This window comes from Nelumbo nucifera, chromosome 2 (assembly GCF_055504915.1).
Source record: "Nelumbo nucifera cultivar China Antique chromosome 2, China Antique-T2T, whole genome shotgun sequence".
Taxonomy (NCBI): Eukaryota; Viridiplantae; Streptophyta; class Magnoliopsida; order Proteales; family Nelumbonaceae; genus Nelumbo; species Nelumbo nucifera.
The window spans coordinates 99,190,293-99,212,864 of record NC_142650.1 but is presented as its reverse complement, the minus strand read 5'-3'; the positions used below and the strand labels follow the sequence as shown (position 1 = coordinate 99,212,864).

General features: G+C 38.3%; 1 protein-coding gene across 5 annotated transcripts; it reads right to left on the bottom strand.

Moving 5' to 3' along the window:
* Positions 1-1,248: 1,248 nt before the first annotated feature.
* LOC104606283 (protein RRC1-like) lies at positions 1,249-16,492 on the bottom strand. Of its 5 annotated transcripts, none has more exons than XM_088897159.1 (8): positions 16,135-16,492; positions 15,643-15,702; positions 12,643-12,859; positions 12,400-12,471; positions 11,972-12,199; positions 11,553-11,774; positions 11,249-11,375; positions 1,249-1,471 (listed from the first exon to the last, which is right to left on the bottom strand). In XM_088897159.1, the coding sequence occupies exons 3-7, from the start codon at positions 12,826-12,828 to the stop codon at positions 11,373-11,375; spliced, it is 711 nt and encodes a 236-aa protein (XP_088753285.1). In that variant the 5' UTR covers positions 12,829-12,859; positions 15,643-15,702; positions 16,135-16,492; the 3' UTR covers positions 1,249-1,471; positions 11,249-11,372. The 5 variants fall into 5 exon arrangements, with proteins under 5 accessions (XP_088753285.1, XP_088753287.1, XP_019054809.1 ...); XM_088897161.1 differs by having other exon boundaries at positions 12,643-12,822; XM_019199264.2 differs by having other exon boundaries at positions 12,643-12,781.
* Positions 16,493-22,572: the final 6,080 nt, after the last annotated feature.

The window sequence follows — 22,572 nt, the reverse complement described above, 5'->3', positions numbered from 1 at the left end:
AGAGTTGTGTAAGATAGTTACAAAACCAGAGTTAATGGATCATCTATTTGAGCAATAATGTGATATCAATAAGTTATAGATTAAATTCCAGCAAATTCTAAAGGATATTGGGATATCTCTTGACGATCACTTCCGCACAAAATTAAACATATTTCAACAATTAAAGCAATGAGGTTTTACAATGACAGATGATATTTTTGTCACGCATACACATCTTTACTACCATCACCATTATTAGAATTTATTGGTTTAAACTACCTCCAACAAAATACAACGTACAATTTTATTAAATTTATGAATATCATGAAGATTTATGAGGATGATATCATTAAAGTTGATATGATAGGGGAAGTTGAATATTTAAATCTTCCAAATAAACAAGATACACAACATTAAATACTATTGATTAGTAGGGGTGATCAGGAAAAGCCAAAAAAATAAAAAAACTGAACCGAATCGATGATACCAAATTAAAAATTTCTGTTAATCAAACCGATTAGTTCGGTTTTGGTTAACCAACATAAACTGGTGGTTAACCATACTAACCAGTATATAAATGCATTATATATTATAAATATATTATCTATTATTTATAAAATAATATTTTATATGTATTTCTAGTTCTTATAATATAATATTTTATATCTATTATATAATATTATGAAAATAAAAAAAATAAAAAAAAAATCAATGAACCAAACCGATTAACTGGTTAACCGGTCGGCTCTAGTTCAATTTCGGTTATCGATTTCCTAAAAACCAGTACACCTATTCAGTATAGAAAATAGACCATGAGCACCCTATTGATCGGTAATTAATTATTTTACAGTATCAACATATTACATATATAATTAATACATCATCCTTTAAAATTTATCTATATGATTCTAATATTTTTTAGAAACACCACAAGAAAATAGAACTATCAACAAAACTGTAGCTATAAATCCAAAAAACTGTAGCTATAGGTCTAAAGCTATGGACTAGGTACAGTAAAAAACTGCAACTAAGCGGTGGCTATAAGTAATAGCTACGGATGATAGAATTCGTAGCTAAAATTAACCTATAGTTACTACAAATTTGACTTTATAGCTATGGTCTACTTTGACTGTAGCTAAAAATATAAATCTACAGAATAAAAAACTATAGCTACGGTTTTTAATTGTATGTAGCTAAAACTGTTAATATATGGTTAACGGCTAGATCATGAAATTTTTCATTACTTTTTTAAGCCTTTTTTCATGTATCAAATACAACCACAACATATTCCATTCATAATCAAGCACAACATATTCCATTCATAATATAATTGCATCTCAATGTGCTTTTAATACATCCATGTGTTTAAAATCTATTACAAACTCAAGGTTCTTGAATATGCGAAACTTAATCTGAAAAAAATTGACATGTAAAACTTAATCAAATTTGTCTTCATTCGCACATGTGAAGTATCTCCTTTAGCCTGTTTAACCTATAAGGAAATAATAGAAAATAAGTTAGAAATCATATTTTTAGAAATATAAAATCATGTATGAAAATCTAATAATTAACTGTGCAATATAAACTTACCTACTTCATTCCGAGCCTAATATTTAAACAAATCAGAAGTGCAAGGACTAAATATCATCCACAAATAATGTATTGAGCAATATAATGGTGTGGCAATGTGTATTAATTTATATTTTTCCAATAAATAATTAAAAGGTTGACTTCAATAATTTTATTTGGTTTAAAATCAACCCTTTTAATCATGGATCTCAGCTTTGTTCTGTTCCAATTCCTTTGCATCAATGGATGTATGCGCCATAGGATATCACCTATGTCTAGGCCATGTATGAGCATGACTTGCTATCAATTTCAACCAGCTATTCTTCAACTCTTTGTGTGCAACTTTTTTCAAGTTTTGCTGAATTTTCTTTTCCATTTGTTCTAACAAAAAGGCAAATTAAGCGACAACACATAGTTGAGTTGTTAAGGTCATCATATGGTTATTTTCAGTGTGGATGATCTCCATGATAGAACCCATTTGTTGGTGCTCAAAGCCTCAGACCCCAATTCAAGAACAAAATATCCATAGCTAAAAGTGATATATAGCAACCCATAAAAAATCTGTTTAGTAATTAATTTACAGTATAAGAGGTTATATGATCAAGGGTCTGAATGAATCCCTTAAGTTTGACAAAATTAGCTATAGAAAAAGAGTTTACAAAGTTAGGTCATTAGGGTTCTTCCCCCACATGACCTATCCCAATAACCCCATGGATAAAAGTGGCAACCTCAAAAAAAATATTTAATAATCAATTTTCTTGTATATATAATCAACTTACATGTAGTAAATAAAAATTATTGAAACCTTTCTATTACTAAATAACATTCTTTTCAGGCACTAGAAAGTTATTTAGATTTAATAAATAAAGATCAAAAGCATAGGCATATCCAAAGATTATCATATAATGCTTACCATATTCGAATACTTTTAATGTACACGTTAATAGCTAGCTTTAGTTATTGGCATGCTTTCTTAGTATCATTCATGGGATTAAAGGATGATAAACTTTTTTCTAATGCATAAAGGACCATGAAATGAAAACCTTATATCACAATATGTGAAGCAGAAACTTCAATAAGATTGATGTCTTATTTATTTATTTAAGTGGGTTAAGAATTGAAGGGCAGTATTAACCTAATAGATTTTCATACATAATCAAATAAACTACTAGGGAGAATGTAACCCTAAATCATTAGTCAAATAATAATATATTACACCACTATATGGTTCAAAAATCCCATGGCATTCCACATTATATATATATTAAAATAGAAAATACATAATTTTTATAGAAAATGTGAGTAGCTGCACTTACATTCTATCTATGCCAAATTGTAGACAATATGCAATCATAAATTGTAACTTGTAAGAAAGAATTAAAGAAATATTAAAAATCAGTTTTCTTGTAGTCCTCCTTAGCTTGCAGCTTGGCTAGGTGTCTTGTTGTACTATTATCTTTTCTTATAAAAGTTAACTTTACTTTCTCAAAATAAAAGAAAGAGCATGAAGATACAATTTTAAGATATGTATCATGATACACATAAGAAACACATGGATACATCAATACAACAGAATTGCTATGACACACATGGATATACTAAGGGAACTCATATAAATCCCATAGATGTATCAATGATAGTATGTGATGTGTGAACTACTAGGGCATTTTTTTTATTTTTCATAGAGGATATGCCCAATTTATAAAAAGTAGACGCGCTCAAATCACTACCCTAACAAACACAAACATATGCATCTTCCTTAGCAACATATTAATTATAGAGCCCCATATATCACATTTGATGGTACTCTCAACATAGGAGACAAACTTCTCTTTCATTAACATGGATCCTAAATTCTGCTAAATCTTTTGTTGATAGTCTTACTAGGGGAGGGGTTATGAGATAGGAGTTGTATTGAGGAGTCACACTCCAGATTAGCAAATTGAATTGTATCATATTGCTTATCTTATGCTATGAAAATGTGAGGATTTGTCTTTCCCTAAGTTCTTTAAGGACATATTCTTTCTTGAGGAAAAGGTAATAGAAGTTGGTCTCCTGATTAAACTAGAGCTTAGAAAAGCTCTTTCTTTATCATCAACAACACTCCTTTTTCACCATCTCCTTTTGTAGTTAAAGCTCCTTTCAGTGGCCCTATGCACACCTAAAGTCCAAGTTTTCTGTTGGGGAGTTTTCTTTAAAACCACATAGGTGAAATGCTACTACAAAGATGGACTACTTGGCTTTCGTCCCTTCATGTGTGTGTCCTATATTTTAAGAGTGATGAGGATGTCAACCACTAACCACTTGTTCCAGTGCTCTTGCTCTATATCACAAAGGCATGGACCCATTTTCTTATTCTTTGGCTCATCTTGGTCACCATTGGTGAATGTAAGGGATCTATTTATCATACCTTTGGTTACATTAAACACAAAAAGTTTAAACTTTGGGTTGCATCCCTATCTTGGTATGTAGGCACCTACAGAAAATGCATACCAGGAGTTCTTGACAAGTGATGCAAATGTTGATAAAGAGCCAGTTGTTGTTCACCCTACAAGTTATGTATTAGAGATTACCATTAGTTTGGATGGTTGTTGTTCTTGGCACTTTGTTTCCATGCATTTACCCGGTTCAAAGACCTGGTGACCTGCACTAATGGTTTGGTTTCAAAATTGGTCAGTTACAATCCTGGGCTACTTAACAACATTAAGTAGATTAATTTGTTTTAAGTATGTTTAGTAGGCTATGCAATCAGAGATTATATTGAATGATTCCATTGTTTGCTTGTCATTTTTCTTTTTTCACTAGGATGTCTTTACCTATTTTTGTAACACCAAACTACCTATCAAAAGGAAAATATGTTTTAACATGTCATGTAATTTGTGATAGGCCATCCAGATTCTACATGTTCCTGTCCCCTTCAGGAAGTTCTCTATCTGTCATTCCCCTCGATTTAGTAATGGGATTGCAGTTTTATGGGCACAAGTTATTTACATATCTATCTGATTTTATATCTCTCTAACTTTCATATTGTCATTTGACATTACACCTTTGATATTTGGTTTAGTTAGAAAAGGAAACAAAGGTGTGGACCTTCTTACATCCCTTTGCAACATTTATCATACATCAGAAGATGGGTTGAAAAGAGCAGTGGACAAAGCTAATAACTTAACAATGGATATCTTAAAGAAGCAACCCTCTTTGGCATCACAATGTCAAACTGTAAACCTGGATTATATTAACACAGGTTTTTCTTTCAAATTTGTTTCCATTTCATTGGACTATTTTTTTTCACCCCAATTAAGGGTTTTATCCGTTTCATTGTAGAAGGGTTGACCTATTTTGAAGATTTAATGGAAGATTCATCTTTGTCAAGAAGTTTAATCTGATGCTATTAGTAACAAAAGGAGAAGTAGATGAGAGAATGTTTCTTAATGATGAAGACAGCTTACTTGGTACAGGCAGCTTGTCAGGTGCAATTAGTATTTGTGGCGCAAAGGTACTGTTGCTATTGTTGCCATCATCATTGTTGCTAATGTTGTTTATTGAAAAAAAAGGAGTGCAAATTATGCTATTTCAAAAATGACTTTAAAAGAGGATCTGCAACTTGTTCAAGTCTATAAGGATTATGCTATGGGATTAGGTTTTCTATTAGGATTTGAAGTGTTTGAAGCAAACTACAGAGGGTCTAAATCCAAGAAGAAGGATTTGAAGGGTCTATACTAGAAGTTCAAGGGTAATCTTAACAGGTATAAATTCTTCTGTAGTGCGGCCTTTACATCTCTTATGATACACTATCAAATATTATTGATAGCTAAAATGATGTTCTACAACAGGCTCTTCTGTTCAATGCTCTATTTAGATCCCAAGCTGGATTCACATAGGTTTAGGGATATCCTTGATGAGACAACTGCTGCTGGTACTGATTTCTTTATAGTACCTTGCTGCTATCTAGAATCTTTACAATATGATTATTTTCCTTTGTTCAGGGACTTCTAGTGTACCCTGGATGATATATATTATGCATTATGGAACCATATTAGATAATGTTATAAACTTTTATTTTTTGTTCTTCTTTATCATCAAGAGATCTTAAAGCAACCAAAGTCTATCGAAAGTGGTCTAAGCAAGTATATGAAATCCATATCAAGAATTGTCTACGTGAAAAAACCTTAGCTTATCTATTCACATTATATGCAACATGAATTATAAAGCATGTAATCTCCACCCAGAAAAGGCCAGAAATTTCTTCACATATAGCATTACATTTATATATGTATAATGTATTTCTGCTAATTGACATTGTAGCAAAACAGAATGAAGATATATATTGATGTGGGGTGACCCAACCCAAGCCCATTTGAGGCTGGGAGGCCCAGCCCACGAGTGCCAGATCAGGAAACGAAATCCACTACAGCAGGGGTTACCCTGCCCCAATCGTACGGAGCCAACCACAATGCGCTCACATGACCCCGCAAACCCGCTACAGGCCCTCGTACGGCTCCCATCTCAGGCGTTCATCTCCACCTACCTCCAGGCAGCTCAAGTGTAAATAGGGGTACCCCCCTCCAGGTAAGGGGGTTACAAAAAACACAAGGCCTACAACTGTTGTCATAATAGCTATTGCAGTAACTGTTATTGCGACATTAATCTAGAACTATCTACCAAGATTCTATCCTGGTAATTTCCCTTCGTACCCTATACTAACTTGACCGTCGGAGACTCTGCCTCGGGTTCTCACCCAGGGCCTCTGATGAATTTCTTCCTTGCAGTACTTCGGCCATCTACCCTTCGGCTCAATGCTCAACACATGTACCTACTAAGTCCTTATAACTCTTCGGCCTCGTGACTGGCAGGGGCGCACAACCTCCTCCGAGGCTATACCCCCTCGCTAGACCGACACCAAGACTTAATGAATAAGTAGCAGACACTTATCTATAACTTAGTGCGTCAGAATACGCCAGGACGGCCGAGGGCCCATGTGCCTCAGTGCCCCGCCTCGGCTGCGACTAGCCTCCTGAACTTTCACACTTAGTGCTACCAGCAAAGGAAGCCGGCCCCCACGGAGTGTTGAGCTCAATTTCGTCGAAACAAGTATGGGGGGATACAGGAGTCAGGCGAACCTCGGCACTGCCTAGGCCCCATGGAGCCAGATGAGCCTTAGCTCTATCTAGGCCACCCTCCAATATGGTAGGCCACCTTGGCCTCATCAATGTTAACACGTTGGGATACGAGAGCCAGGTGAGCCCCTGCTCAACCTAGGCCCCACAGATCCAAACGAGCCCCAACTCCATCTCGGCCACCCCTTAATACGGCAGGCCACTTTGGCCCCACCGAACCCAACACTTAGAAGATTGGGAAACAGAAGAGCCCCAGCTCGGCCTCGGCCCCACTCTACATCGACAGGTCATCTTGATATCTACTTAAGGGAAGAGAGCCAGGCCAGCCTCACGCCCCACTTCGGCCTCTCGACCCGAGCCCTTTCAATCTTCTCCTTGGCAAGAAGATCTTGCGTCTTCTTCAGGTTCTCCTCGGCCTCCTCGCGGAACTTCTATTCGTCAACGAAGAACCGCTGCATCTCGCGGCGCTTCTCCACAACATCGGCGGCAGTCTGCTGAAGCTTGTCTTTCTCAACCTCCAGCTTATCCATATTGGCCAAGGTCAACTTCAACCGATCCCCTAAACCAACAAAATGAAGGCAAACCTACAACAAGAAAACAGCCAGTACCCAGCAAAAAGAACAAAAGAAAAAAGAAAAGCAAAGAGGAACAGACTGTTACCTCGGCTAGGCTCTACAACCCTTGGTCGTACAGCTTGTCAAGGGCCATCCCCAACATCTAGAAGCGGTCCTAAGACAGCAAGGACCCGCTTACCAGCACTGGGCCAACTCTCTCGTTGCGGATCAAGTCCCCCTTGCGGACCTCCCACTGAGGGCGGAAGATTTGATCAGACTGCTAGGTGAGCTCCTTCAACGATGTAGGAGCAGAGAACGGCCCCATCAACTCCGTGTGGGACCCCCTCGAGGCGTCACCGGTAGAACTCCTGGTGCGGGCCACCTTCTGCTACGGTTTACCCCCCACAGCCCCCTCGGTTGGCCTTTTCCTCCCCACCTCGACCTCGTCAGTAGGTCCTCTCAACACCTTGTCCAGTTGCTGCGGCGCTTGCTCCTCGCGCCCCGACTGGCCCTCCTCGACAGGCCCCTTCCCCTTCGCGGGGATCTGTAGAGTGGCTCCCTTCAGGGGAGCTGTTGAAGAAGTCCCTTTGGCAGGGACCTGTGCTTTCGTCCCCTTAGTAGGGACCTGGCGGGAAGACCCCCCTTTGTAGGGGTAGAGACCTTCTCCTTCTACCCATCAGAAGGCCTCTGAGGCGTCTTAGCCCGTTCCTTCTACATGGCGCGAGCACGTTCCGGAACAGCCTTGCGGGCATCTATTGGCACCTCTACAAACAAAGTAAAGCCATCAGTAAGGCAAAAAAAAAGAGAAGAGAGAAGAAAAAGGACGTCTTAAAGGACTGCAGGGTCTCTCCTATCGAGGGGAGCAGGGCTGAGCCCCGCAAAAACTAGTGGGACCTCCTCCTCCACCAAGGGCTGGGATCAAACTATCCACAAGTCGAGCAACTACACGAGATCATCCTTCTCCTCACTCGTGAGCACGGGAACACTCTTCTCCGCAGCCTGGCTAACTTCTCCCCACCCCGACATGAAGGACTAACCCTCAGGGCATGACAGAAAGAAGAATTTTCCCTTCCAGTTATGCACATAAGAAGGGTTTTCTATTGGCTTGGTCTTACGGGGTTGGAGGTAATACATGCCGTTTTCGAAGGAATGCCTCATTGGCACAAACAGCGCTCGGAAGAGCCTTAGTGTCAGATCCACCCCCTGGAACCAAGCTACCACCAGCATGGCCACTATGGTCCTAACGACGTTGGGCACCAGCTGGTTGAGAGTAATCCCATACGCCCTCAACAGTTTAGAAATCAGAGGATGAAGGGGAAACCAGAGACCAAACTAGAGGAAATGTTGGTAAACGCAAATCTCCCCCTCCTTAGGAGTTCACGGCCGTTCGCCTACTTCGGGCACCCTCATACCATAGGACGGGGGAATGAAGTACTACTGCCTTGCCAGAGCTTTGACTTGGTCCCCATCCAGAGAGTTCTCGAAACCCAGGCAGAGGACATCAGTCTCACCTACTACCTGGGCAGCCCTCATCCTGGGAACATGATTTAGGGTTCCCTCCCCCCTCGGCTGGGCAGGCCCCTTCAGCCTCCCTCAGTGTCACTGAAGTGGCACTCTCACAGGGAGGGTCCTCGCCTCGACGGCTGCCTTCGGCACCCTCAAGGGCTACCCTTCCCCGAAGCACCATGACCTCTTGCCGTAGGGAGGCAAGTGTAGAGGGACTCAAGGAAGAAAGGGGAGAAGGGGTACGGGAAGAGCTCCCTTCCGATTCATGCGGAAGTTCATAGCACTTAGGTCCAGAATCTGAGAAAGACATTGTTTAAAGTTACCTAAGAAATGTGGAGGAAGAAAGAGTGAGAGTAAAGTGTTGAAGGTTGGAGAGTCTAGAAGCTGCGTTCACTCGAAGGCAAAGACGATTAAAGGCAAACGACGGGAATGTTGCCGCTAAGGGCCCTATTTAAAGAGGAATGAACGACCCAAATTTCTCAAGATCCAATGGCTAAGAAGCCACTGCCTCCACTATCCAATCATGGCGTGTCACGTGATGCTCAACCTCAGAAGGCGAAACGATGCGCTAGAGACGACTCGATCCCTGATCTAACGGACACGAAACGCCTCTACACCTGTGATCCAGCTGCGCCACATCCCTAAACACTCACCCTTAGAAGGCGAAATGATGCTCCGGGTGAACCGACATGTCCGCCCACTGTGGACCACCGGCCTATGCGACCCGGCTGTGCGAATGCACGCACTGGTCAGACCGGAAAGCCGTCCCGTGCACGGGTCCTCAGGCTTCACAAGTCTTCGACCTAAAACAGCCTTCGGCTTCACAGGTCATCGGCCTAAAACAACCTTTGGCTCCACAGGTCTTCGGCCTAAAAAGCCTTAGGTCTAAACAGCCTTCGGCCCCCCATGTTCTCAGCCCAAATGACGGCACCAGAACACCTGCACTGAGCGTGCCTCCCGAATCACTTGTCCGAAGTAGCAGTGTTGTAAACCACTCACAGCCTTGGCCCAACTCATAAAGACGAACCAGGCAAAGATACGAAAGAGGATGCCACCACAGGGTACACTTCGGTTGTCGGACCCACTGGCGCTCACCATTATTACTCCCATCAGCCAAAGCCAAATTTTCCTCTTTGGCCTCGAGAGTGGGGGGCAAGTGATGTGGGGTGACTCAACCTAGCCCATTTGAGGCTGGGAGGCCCAGCCCACAAGCGCCAGATCAGGGAATGAGATCCGTAGCAGCAGGGGTTACCCTGCCCCCATCGTACGAAGCCAACTGCAATGCGCTCACATGACCCTGCCAAACCCCCTGTAGGCCCTCGTACGGCTCCCATCTCATGCGTTCATCTCCACCTACCTCCAGACAGCTCAAGTATAAATAGGGGTACCCCCCCTCCAGGTAAGGGGGTTACAAAAAACACAAGGCCTACAACTGTTGTCATAATAGCTATTGCAATAACTGCTATTGCGACTTTAATCTAGAACTATCTACCAGGATTCTATCCTAGTACTCTCCCTTCGTACCCTGTATTACTTGACTGTTGGAAACTCTGCCTCAAGTAGACCTGTTCATGGGCCGGGTAGGGCCGGGCTTTTAGTGTTCATTAACAGAAAAATAATAGGCCCGAGCCCGAGCCCGGTCCGACCAACGGGCCTAGAACTTGGGCCCGAGCCCGGCCCTGATAAAAAGCCCGAAGCCTGAGCCCGAAGCCCGACCTAATAAAAGAAAATCAAATTTTTCCCTATTCAAATAGACATTATCTATTTTAATTCAGATGTTTTTTTCCCTATTTAAATGAACAATGGGCCTACAAGTGAATCAACAACCTTCTCAAATCAAAAAATTTATTCAAATGGACATCATAGGGTTTTTACTTATGTTTAACTATAGGTCGGGCCGGGTTTACTTAGGTTTAGCTATAGGTCGGGCTGGGCCGGGCTCGGGCCGGGTTATTTTGGCAAAGCCCGAGCCCGGCTCGAATTTTATGTGGGCCGGGCTTTTTGGCCCGAGATTAAGCCCGCGGGCCAAAAAGCCTGTTCAAGCCCGTCCGGGGGTCGGGCCAGCCCGTCGGGCCACCCAGCCCATGAACAGGTCTAGCCTCAAGTTCTCACCCGAGGCCTCTCTGACGAGTTTCTGCCTTGCAGCACTTCGGCCATCTACCCTTGGCTTCTACTATACTCGGAGTCCACCCCACCTCGGCCTCAGTAGCGACCTCTCCGAGTCCTCAAAGCCTTCAGCCACCCTTCGAAGTCCAAGGGCAAAATTACTTTATTGTCCTAGGCCATTCCGAGCATCAACATATATTAAGAACCCTCTCTAAAAGCTCGTGTAGATTTTTTTCCCTTTTATCTGGTTAATATTTATTAATCAAGGTCCATAGCATAGAAGGTGAGAAAAGTAATTATCATCACTGAGCATTATTAGATGCACTAAATATGGCTTCTAGGAAATTTCTAGGCAATGAGATTGCCGCCGTGGATATTTATGTTCATTAAAGGCATCAAACAAGAAGTAAAGTTTACCTTCAGTGCTTCAGCAGTAATCCTTCCAGTGATACTACGGTACAAGTCATTGAAGCTCTCCATTATGTCAGGTAAGGTTGCTTCAAATTTCGTACGGTATGCATATGCATTTTTTACAGGAGCACTACTGTTATGAAGAACATCAGAGACAAGCATAAGTCTTGCAACTTTGGTTGGTCTAAAACAAGAAAAATCACCATGCTTCTTCAGGCTCCAAGTTCGCATATAGTGTCTCAATTCCTAACATAAATGACCCAAAGAAGCCAAGTGCTAGATATCCAATTTAGAACACGGTAATCTGTACCTGAGCAAAGGAGTAAAGTCTCCAAACATAATATGTATGCTCCTTTGAACCAAGTTCAAACAAGAAGTTGAAAAGTGGATTACCACGACCTCTCTCCATAACTGCTTGTTCAAAAGCACATCCTCCATAAAGAACAAACAGAGCCATAGTATCAATTACATGGCGGAGGTGATCATTCTCGGGAGGTACAACCATTATGTCAGGAACATTAGGAGTAAGAACCTATATACCAAGATCAAGCCACAGTGAAAACAAATCAATTTACTATATTCTAAATTCAAGAAATGGGAAATTGAACAGAAAATAATGAACGAAAGAACATTGCTTTACATAATCATACAAATACAGACAATAAAACAATAAGTAGAAGAAAAAGGATAAAGAACTTCATCAAGGAGATGTGAAATGAGATTGTGTACTAGAGTTTCACCCCGGGTTGGAAGCCTTAAACTCAACCTTGATGGTTGCAACTTGGGGAACCCGGGTGCATCTGGGATTGAATGTGCTGTAAGGAATGGGAATGAGTTCATCTTATTAAGCTTCTGTAGTGCAGTTGGCATGGTTCTCACTAAGAGCCGAATTGTTAGCAGTGACTCAATGTCTCGATTTATTGATACAGAGAATTGGACAGGTGTGATCATAGGAGACTGTAAAAGCCGTTAATTCAATTTGGAGTTAGAACTAGTGTAATGACATGTTGAAAGTAAATGGCAAAGATATAACTAGATATTGCATATCAAATTTAACTTTTATAGATATATGTGTCAAAGACAACCATGATAATTACATGTTAATGAAATTGAAAAAAAAAACAAATGTAGAACTCCAAGGTATTCATTTGACCTACCAGCTCAGAACTCTGGTTTGTCACAGAAGTAACTGGTGGACCATCAGGACCAGACAAAATAACAGTACCACCCTGTCAACACATTATATGGGCTTCAGTATCATAGTAAGGGATTTTGAAGAAAAGAAGCATTTCAATTATCCTCTGAAATGGAAAACTCATCCATAAGATTAAGCATAATAAAATATGAATGCCTGTGAATAACAGGCACAATAATTTAAAAATGATATTATAACTACCAACCTCCTTACTCCTGATAGCCATATGCCCTGGTAGGGGAGCAGGTAAGGCTTGTGCTGGAAGAGAGACAGACTTCCCCCAACCAATCTTCAACTCATATTCATAAACAACAACTCCTGGAGAAAAAGAACTTCCACTATTCCTATTCACAAGAAAAATTGCCTGATCTTTTCCATTCGAAAACTGCATGTATATGCAGGAATAGACTTCGGATAAATGTCTAAAGAACAAATTATTGTCAAGATATCGTTGCTTCAAATGAATGTGTGCATAAAAAAGTAAACAATCACAAATAAATAAATAAATAAATTGAACTGAAATAGAGCAATTGGTCAGACTAGAAGAGCTGATAATTTTCAGGCTATCAATTAATTGCCCATTAATCACTTGTCTACTCCGAATCTAGATTAATCACTGGTTAAACCAGAGATCCATTTGGCAAGGACGAACCATATAATTCTGTCCACAGGAGGTGCTAGTTCAAAAATATTAGGCACCTCAAAGAAAGCTTGATGAAACTTGAGCAGATTTAACTGAACCCAGCAGAGCTAGGAACTTTTCAGGAAGACAGAGGCAATTATATATGTATTTTTGACAATTATGACAGAGGTTGAGTTATATCTTCTGACTCCTTCAGATCCATTAAGTTACATTTGCAGTTTGTCCGTTGTTATTATTATATAAAGCCTCTTACTGCATAGCTGGTATCCTCTCAGCATTAACATAGTTTCCCCTTCCATTGCCCCGCATTTGATCCTTGCATCAGGATAACTACATACATAATGTTCTCCAATGACATTTATTATGTTTGATCTCTATCTTGGTCAGTACACAAGTTGCAGGAGATGAAAATCATCACTGAAGACCATACTATTGGATAATAGCAAGTGCTTGACTACTTAATTGTTGAAATCTGTTTAGGTCATTATTCTTTTGAGCCCAGACAAAAAGTCACAGAATTCAAACAACCTCATCATATATAAACTCACTGACATGTGATCCCTTTAACCACCTTTGCTGAATTAAAAGTAGAAAATTAGAGTAATAACTTTAATTGTTGGATGTTTGTGGAGGTCAAAATCAATTTCCAAATAGCTCAACAATCATTAATGTGGATTGAGAGAGATGGGCCCCAACATGAAAGAATCATAGGAGGTTAGGAGATACCCATAAAATAAAATAAAATAAAAACAATTCGGCTTCTAAATCCAAGATTTGAGCTAAAAGAATAAAATTAATCACTGAAATTTGTATATTTTCAGGTTTGGAAAGAATTCAGAGCCCCTATTAACTCAAGCTAAGGTGTTTATGGTGGTATTGTAACTCTTGGTAATCTAAGGGGCCATTTGATAACAGCTGAATTTGCTGAACTGAAAGATTTATTATTCTACCATCTAGTCATTAAATAATTAAATAATAGAATTTTCAACCTCTTCAGCCAGTACGGAGCCACATTAGAAAACTTATTTGCTAAAAGACAATGTAATTTTTAGTTGTTATCAAACGGCCCCTAAATCAAGCTAAAGTGAGCCTAACCATCAGAATTTTGAACCCCATGAATTCAAGTTGGTAATTTGTAGACTGGTTTCTCTTCTCTGCATTGAGCATCCATGGAACAGTTTTCTGATCGGACGGATCACATTCACCCAGAACCAGGGGTAGAAATCTGCACAAGAATGTCTCAACCTACTGATATGGCCAGCCCCACATCTAGATTTAGACTCGAACATAGGCATCTTCCATTTCTTTAACCAGCCTTTAACAAGGCTAAGAGATACTGTTGTCTCTCACTTTTATTTATTTGGGGAATTCCTTCTTTCTTGCTTTCTGCTTCTATTTCATGCTCCAAACTCTAATTTCTAAGTGAAAATCTACAATCATAAAGCCATTTTGCAGCCTGCCGAAACTAGTTTATTCAAGACAAAGGGTGCAAGGCTTTCTCATTAACACTGAAATGATTACTAAAGCAAGCAAAACTTCTAAGTTAAGATCAACCATGGAAAGAAAGTGTGATAATCAATCACACTCCCCAATCAAATCATGCAGCCAGGATAAAGGACAGGCTTGAGAAAGAAAAGCCTTAAACTGAGAATTGATCCCCGTAGGAGGCCCTCTCTGAATCGATGTAAAGGTTGGATGGCCAGGGATCCCAGGACAGAAATTGGCCTCTAAAGGCCCAAACCTCAAGTGGGTACAATGGGACCCACTACCTCCTAGGATATTAGAATTCTAAGTTCCAAAATTGTTTGGTGAAAGCCACCTTTTCTGCCTTTTTTTTTAGTTCTGATCTTAACTCCCGAGATTGGAAGGCTCATGGACTTCCACTCTTATCCCACCGAAATACAGGGTATTAATCTGTAATAAAAGTCTACTTGAAGCCATTGCTATTCTTTTGGGCTTTCTTCCCTTCATCATGTTATCATTAAGTCAAGTGCAAACTCATCTTACTGAATTGAGAATATCAAGAAACACCCATTCATATGCTGGCTTTCACTTACCCAAGATGAACACTAAGGCAGCACTAAACATCTAAAGGGGTTTTTAAGCAACTAATTGCAGCAATTCAGCTTGGTGGTGGCATGATTGCTATAATAGTTCATGGGAGGATGAAATTAACCTTATGCAATCACTACAAGTTTGTTTTATAAACTTACCTCTATTTCAATTTGCTGATGTCAACAACAATAATTAATTGGAAAATCCTTGTGATTACTAAATGAGTATATCAGAGAGAAAGAGAGAGAGAGAGAATAAATAGTGTATTATATTAATTCAGCAACCAGGAAAAAGAAAACAGTAACTTATCAATGTAATATAATAATCAAAGAGATAACATTTCAGAAACCAAATACAGTTAAAGATGGAAGAGAAGGTGCTTAATATATGTTTAGACATGAAAGCATTCTAGGAGAGCTTTTCTATATATAACCTAGCTTTGGGATAAGAATATAATGAGAACAAAACAGTTTATTGTAAAGCCACTCAAAATTAGCAGCAACTTACTTGAATGTTCGTGCAGGAAACTTGGGAATAAGGCCACTCAAATTATTGTAAGACAAGTCCCTGTGGTGTGGCCAAACCCAGAAACCTTCTTCAGATACAATTGCCACTTATAGAATTTAACTAATTATTAATAGAAAAAAAAAGATAAAACAGTTTATACAAAGAAAAACATACAAAAAAACGTAAGCATTTTTTTCAACCATTTTTATTTTAAAAAATGCAATATATATCAAATTCGTTCTGATTTTAAAATAGAACCTATTTTTTTATCAGATCCAATTCAAAAATCTGATAGAAAGATATATGAATCGGACAAAATAGGATCAAACTGAATTCAAATTCGAAAGAGCAGATCTCAGAGTTCAATGACGTAACTTATCGAAGAGACTGAAAGCCTCATTGAACTCTGAGATCTGCTCTTTGGTGAGCTGCTCGACCATTGATTTTTTTCAAAAAATAAAAAACCTATAAAACAGAGAAAGGGATTTTTGCCTGAATCAGATGCCGCCGGTGTGTGACAGAGCAAGAGATTGAGATGTGCGACTGTGTGTAACTATGTGTGAGATAGATTGAGATAGAGAGCGAGGAGAGCGTGAGAACGACTGAGTGAGTGAGAGAGAGAGAGAGAGAGAGAGAGGACTGAGAGAGATTGAGATAGAAAGTGAGCGAGAGCGAGAGAACGACTAATAGAGATCTCGGGAGAGAGAGAGAAAGAGAGAGAGGACTGAGAAAGAGACTACTGGGAGAGAAGAGAAAACAGACAGGGCGGGAAGGAAATGCGCGGGGGAGGAAAATCCGCGCCTTTTCTCTCTCTTTACTCTAGCGGCAGTCCGTGAGTCTTAGTGGCAGTTTTAATCGACTGCCGCTAAAAACAATATATTTCTAGCGGCAGTCGCCCTACTGTCACCTTAAAACTGCCGCTAATAGTCATATTTTTTGTTTTTATTTGTTTTATCAACTATTATGATATTTCTAGTGTTTTTATTTGTTTTATCAACTATTGTGATATTATTTTGAGACATTTTATATAGAATATTGTGATTTAAAATTTAAATTCCAACAATAATTTCTAATATGAATTTCTCTTTTAAAAACTTAGACCTCAAGGGTCACATTTTTACTTCACTAATAATATAAATATTACAAGTTGCATTGGCAATTGCATAAAAATCTCACTATATAAGTATAATTTTGTTTCATTTAACAAAATTGCATATATATAATTTTGTTTCATTTAACAAAATTGCATACTCGTAAGTATATTGCAAATTAGTACCTTGGGCCAAGTCTTACTTTGGTCTCCGAACTACAAAACATGTCAATCTAGTATTTGAATTTCCAAAACGTACCAATTTAATCCTAAATCGTTATCTGGCACGTGAAAAGATGCAAATAACCTTCAGGTGTCATCTAATTTTCTTTATAAACCAAATACACAAAAACTGTTAGTTGGGCCACTCAGGCATGGGATCTTTGTTAAAATCTTAAAGAACCGACGTTGACGATGGATAGTCGATGTGAGCGTCAGAAAACGGCTCACTTGCCACTTGGGTTGGAAATGGATCGCCACCCATCAAGTAATTGAAGGGGAGGTTATGGGACCTCTGGGATTTACATCGAAAATATTTTGATTCAATAGTGACTCCAAGACCCAGGGCTGACTACACCAGTCCGGGTAAGACTTGGATGGGAGAGGGAAGGGGTTAGGCACCCCTCTCCTGGGTCCAACAGGTGGGGCCCACATGGGATCCAAGCAATCATAATAACAAAAAAGCAAACAATAATAAATCCCATAAACAAGTAAACACCAAGCACTAATGCCAAGCAAACACTCCTCTCTCTAATTTCAGTATTTTGATAAATATATGATTATCTTATTTATTTTCTTTTATTTTTATTTTTTATTTTTTTATATACCCTCTTATATATATATATATATATATATATATTTTTTGCTTTGCTTTATTTATCTTTTTTATTTTTATATTTTACTTTTATTTTATTTCTACTATCTTGTTTTGATTTATTTATGCCTATTTACTTACTTATATGTTGTATTTTCTTATCTCTTCAAAATTATTTACTCTTTCATAATTTTCTCATGGGGCCTATTCCTAAATTTATTCACTAGACTAATGATTTATTTATCCAATTCTACCCCTAAGACGAGTCTCTATATTTCCTTATTAATTTTCCTTTTTCATATATTTATTTATTTTTAAATCTGCTCCAACTTCTATAATTGGCATCTTTCCCTGCCTAGTTTATTCTGTTCTCGAAGTAGCCACTCTTTCCTCCCCTTTTCTCTTTTTATTTACATTAATTCCAATTTCCATAAGACTTATTCAAGCAGGAATAAAAATTTTTACACCCAATATCTCATACTGATAATCGTTACTCAATATTTCTCAATATCACCAGATATCGCTTCCATCAATCTAGACAAGAGTCACATCCTGATCTTTTTGATTTCAAAGGATCCGGACTCAGTATTCAGGTAATTCACATACCAAAACAATGTCATGTGCCAGAACCAAGCACTGTAAACCAGAGATATAAACATACATTGCAGCAACAATCTAGGAGTTAGCCATGACATGCAAAAATAACTCAGATAATTGAAGATGAGTAGGTCAGTACAGAGGGTTTATTAAATCCTTGAAAAGCTACTTATGAGAAATCTGGGCCCCAATCGATACTCCAAAAAAAAGTTATTTGTTCACAGTGAATAGAAAGAATCCCATGATCCAAACGACAGATGAGCAAGCATGAGAATACAAGTTTTTTAATATTTACTTAACATTCCATTAAAGGATTCCCTACTCGATCGACATGAGAGAGCGTAATCAAGAAGAGACAAAATAATCATTAGTGCTGGTCATTAATTTCCGATAGAGTCCATGACACAAATACAGACCAATGCATTCTTGAAAGACAGAAAATAGATCATGCGGTTCGAGAGAAAGAAACAAGGACTACATAATAAGATTTGAGTTGCTTTAAATCTTTTGCAGAAGTTGGTTCAATGGCTATTCCCATCACCAACTTAGACCATGGACTCAAATCTTATGCTAACCCATATCTAAAGAATATAGAAAAGAACAGTGATTGAACACTGAAGGAAAATAAAAGCGAAAGGAAAAGGTTTGGTTGGCTAATCTAGGGTCTCGGAATGGAATCTAGGTACAACCAAGGGACAAACAGGATCTGTTTTGGATGAAACTTCTCAAGGCAGAGTTTTAAGATAATCTGAGATTATTGGTAAAGTCAGATTGAGTTAACTAGGCCTGAATTGGGTAGACTTGGAATCCGATCAATGTAGGACTTTGAAATGAAATCTTGGTGGAATTAAAGGGTAAACAAAGGTATTTTGGGATGAGATTTCATAGGTGGGTATTTGGAGGTGTCTAGGATCTGATGGTGATGTTTGATTAGTCTTGGGGAATCAAGATCATATGAATTTGGGTCAACGAGATACTGGAATGAAATCTTTGTTTGATAGACGGGCAAATGGGAGAATCTAGGGCTGGAACTTTTTGGGCAGGTGTTTTGATGCGCTGGAGTTTAAAGGTGCGGTTTTATCAGTTTGGGTGTGTCCAAATCAAGAGAATCTGAGTTCCTAGTGTTTAGGCTAACGAGAGGGGTCGAAATGGAATATTTGCTTGATGGATGGGTGAACGGAGGAATCTTGAGTTCTAATTTCATGGGTATGTGTTTTGAGAGGTTCTAGGTCTGATGGTTGTGTCTGATCTAATGGCTGAGGCATAAGTGGAGGGGTCAATTGGGGCTGTTTGATAAGTATCGAGTGGGTTTAACGATGGATTTGAGGATTCTCGGGGTAAAATTCGGGTTTTTTTGAGTTTTTGGGTATTTTGGATGAATCGGAAGGATTCGATTGGAGATTTGGGGCGAATTAGAGGTTTAGGTGACGGACCGAGCAAAAATTGGATGTCCACAGTTGACACCTTGTAGTTGTTTTTGAAAGAAAAGGTATCGATATCAGTGCTTGATGCATGTTAGCAAACATTGTCCATAATCTCGGCCACCATGCATTCATCTCAACTATCTTATTGACACCGAGCTCCACCTATTTAACATCTCAACTATCGTTAATGTGAGAGTTAGTTTGTTTCCCATTATTATTGTCATTTGTTTTGATGACAACCTCTCTACGATCGCCCAAAGAGTCAGATCTAGATATTTGGTTGTTGATATCAAAGAGGATAGGCTGCTCTTCCTGATTCAATTCTTACCCACCAGCTGAGATTTTAATTAAAGGAACTTGCAAACAATTCCATGAAATGTGGTCTCGTGAGTTTCAACCACTTGAGTAGAGCCATTAACATGGATTTACCCATGTTGATACAGCTTCACGAGTCCAAAGTCACCTAATTGACCTCTCACTTCTGAATCATTTAACATGTTGCTCAACTTGATGTCCCTATAGAGCATGACTTGGTCCCACCCATAGTGCAGATGGTTCAAGACCTCCACTACGTCCATTAGCACCTTGCACCATCTCCCCACCCCACCCTATAAATTACTTCAGCTTGTCGAAAATCCAACAATTACGGCTACCGTTGGGCATGTAATTGTATACCAACATCAACTTCTTTCCTTTCATGCACCACCCTCTTATTTGGACTAGATTTTTGTGTTGGATCCTACCCATGCTTCAAATTTTCAACATGACTTCTCTCAACCCTTCTTTTGGTAATTAATTATTCTTGTGGGTCATGCCCGTGAATGAACCAAAACAACTACTAGACCTGAAACAAATTCGGGAGGCAATACCCCTATTTCCCTTCTGAATTAAATGATTATTTGAAATTGTTAGATGATTCAAGATAACAACTAACGCGTATGTGAAGAAAGAAACTATCAAAGAAATCATAGAAATGTTGGGTTCATTGTCTTATTTTGTTGGGGTCCATATTCGGATCAAACTTTGTAGTTAGAGTCGATAATGGACGATGAACAATGTCTTGCGAAAGAAGACAATGAAGAAAGTTTTTAATTGTAAGGGTAATTTTGGAATTTTGAAATGTTTCGAATGCATGATATCATGTGATACAGATAATTGATGTACTAGTAATGGTAGGGACTAAATTAGCACATTTTGGAAGTTCAAATACTGGATTGGTACGTTTTGAAGTTTGGGGACCAAAGTGAGACTAGGCCCAAAGTATAATGTACTAATTTGCAATTTTCTCTTCTTTAAAAATTTATATCCTTCATAGATATTATTGGATAAATGGTTTATGTGGATTGCACTTCCTCAGTATACCCAAGTTCCAAAAAAATACAGTTCTTTTATTGGATCAATAGTAAATATTATTAACTTAAATGTTCTTTACTTTTCTATATTTTCTAATTATGACGCTAACAAATTATTAATGATAGGATGGTTCCAATTGATTGACCTTGTGGGATAGACTATAGATATGCTTCTTTCAAGAATTACAGAAATAAATAATTCACAATCATCATTGGTAGATGCATAAAGGTTACACACTATAAAGGTAACATTCAATTATCTTTATTTAATACTCACTTTGAATTTCACTTGATTGATATATGAGAAATGATGAAAAGACACACCATTACTACTATAAAAAATACACAGTTATCTTTTAATCCCAGTATTGCTAAGGAATAATCGCTTAGATCAATGTTAGTAATAATTTAATAATATCAATTTGTAAATATAATAAATATTTCTTCCAACAATTTTTAAAGTCAAGACGATTTAGCATATCTAGAATTAAGCATTCAATTGACGCTTGTCTTCCATTTAATAGACAACTCAAAGGAGATGCAAATCAAATTGCTCTAGCAAAACTATAGAAGAAAAGAAAATGCATTACTTCCTCACTACCCAAGTCACAAAAACACAATTAACTCTTTAATTAAAGCCATGAGAAAGCAAAACAGAAGCAGCAACTATAAAATTTCAAACAACCCTCCAAAGAAACAATTTAAACCTCAACAAAACAAGTATTAGGTGCCAAATCCTTTGAATCAAATCCAACGAATGAGCGGGAAGCCAAGTAGCTCTTTGTTCCTAGAAGAAATAAATAACTATTTTAATAGAAAATCTTCCATTCCTACTCAGTTACCAATAAAACAATTTCTCACAAGATAAATGAAACACATAAGTGTCCAAATGCATATTCCAATTCCCCTCCTCATCAAGCAGCTCTGAAATAGTTAAATGTTTGAAAACTGGTAAAGAAGGCCCCACAGGGGTAGTCAATCATCTAAGGAATAAACCAAATATTTTCTTTGACTTCTTTTTTAAACTTTCACACCTACACAAGGGAAAATTTCCCTTGAAGCTTTCTAATTGATAAGCTTCTAAGCTACTTTCCACTGAAAAGCTTTGTTAATATCTTTAGCTCGCCTTAAGCCAAGACCTCCCTCAAACTTATCAGAGAAAAGTTTTAATAGCATTTATCCTATTTTTAATGGCACTTAAATAAATGCCAATAAAACTTACTTTTTGTGGCGTTTATCCAAATTTTAGTGGCACTTATATAAACGCCGATAAAAACCATTTTTAGTAGCGTTTTATTCATCCTTTAGTGGCAGTTTCAAATGCCATTTTAAAATTTAATAATGGAATTTATTGGCACATTTAGTAGCAATTCATAATGTCACTAAATAGCAACTGCTATAGTGGCAATTATAAGTGCCACTATAAGGGTACCATAAAAGCAACATTTTTAAATGTCATAAAATATTTATATGTATAATAGCATTTATAATTGCCACTAAAAAGTCTTAATCATTCTATTCATTTAGGATTTAGTGGCATTTACAAGTGCCATTAAATGTCTAAACATATCCATACATGCATGCTAAAAAATAATAAAAATGAAGCAACAAAGAAGATGTTGCTTATTATATAATTGTAATTGGACCTATATC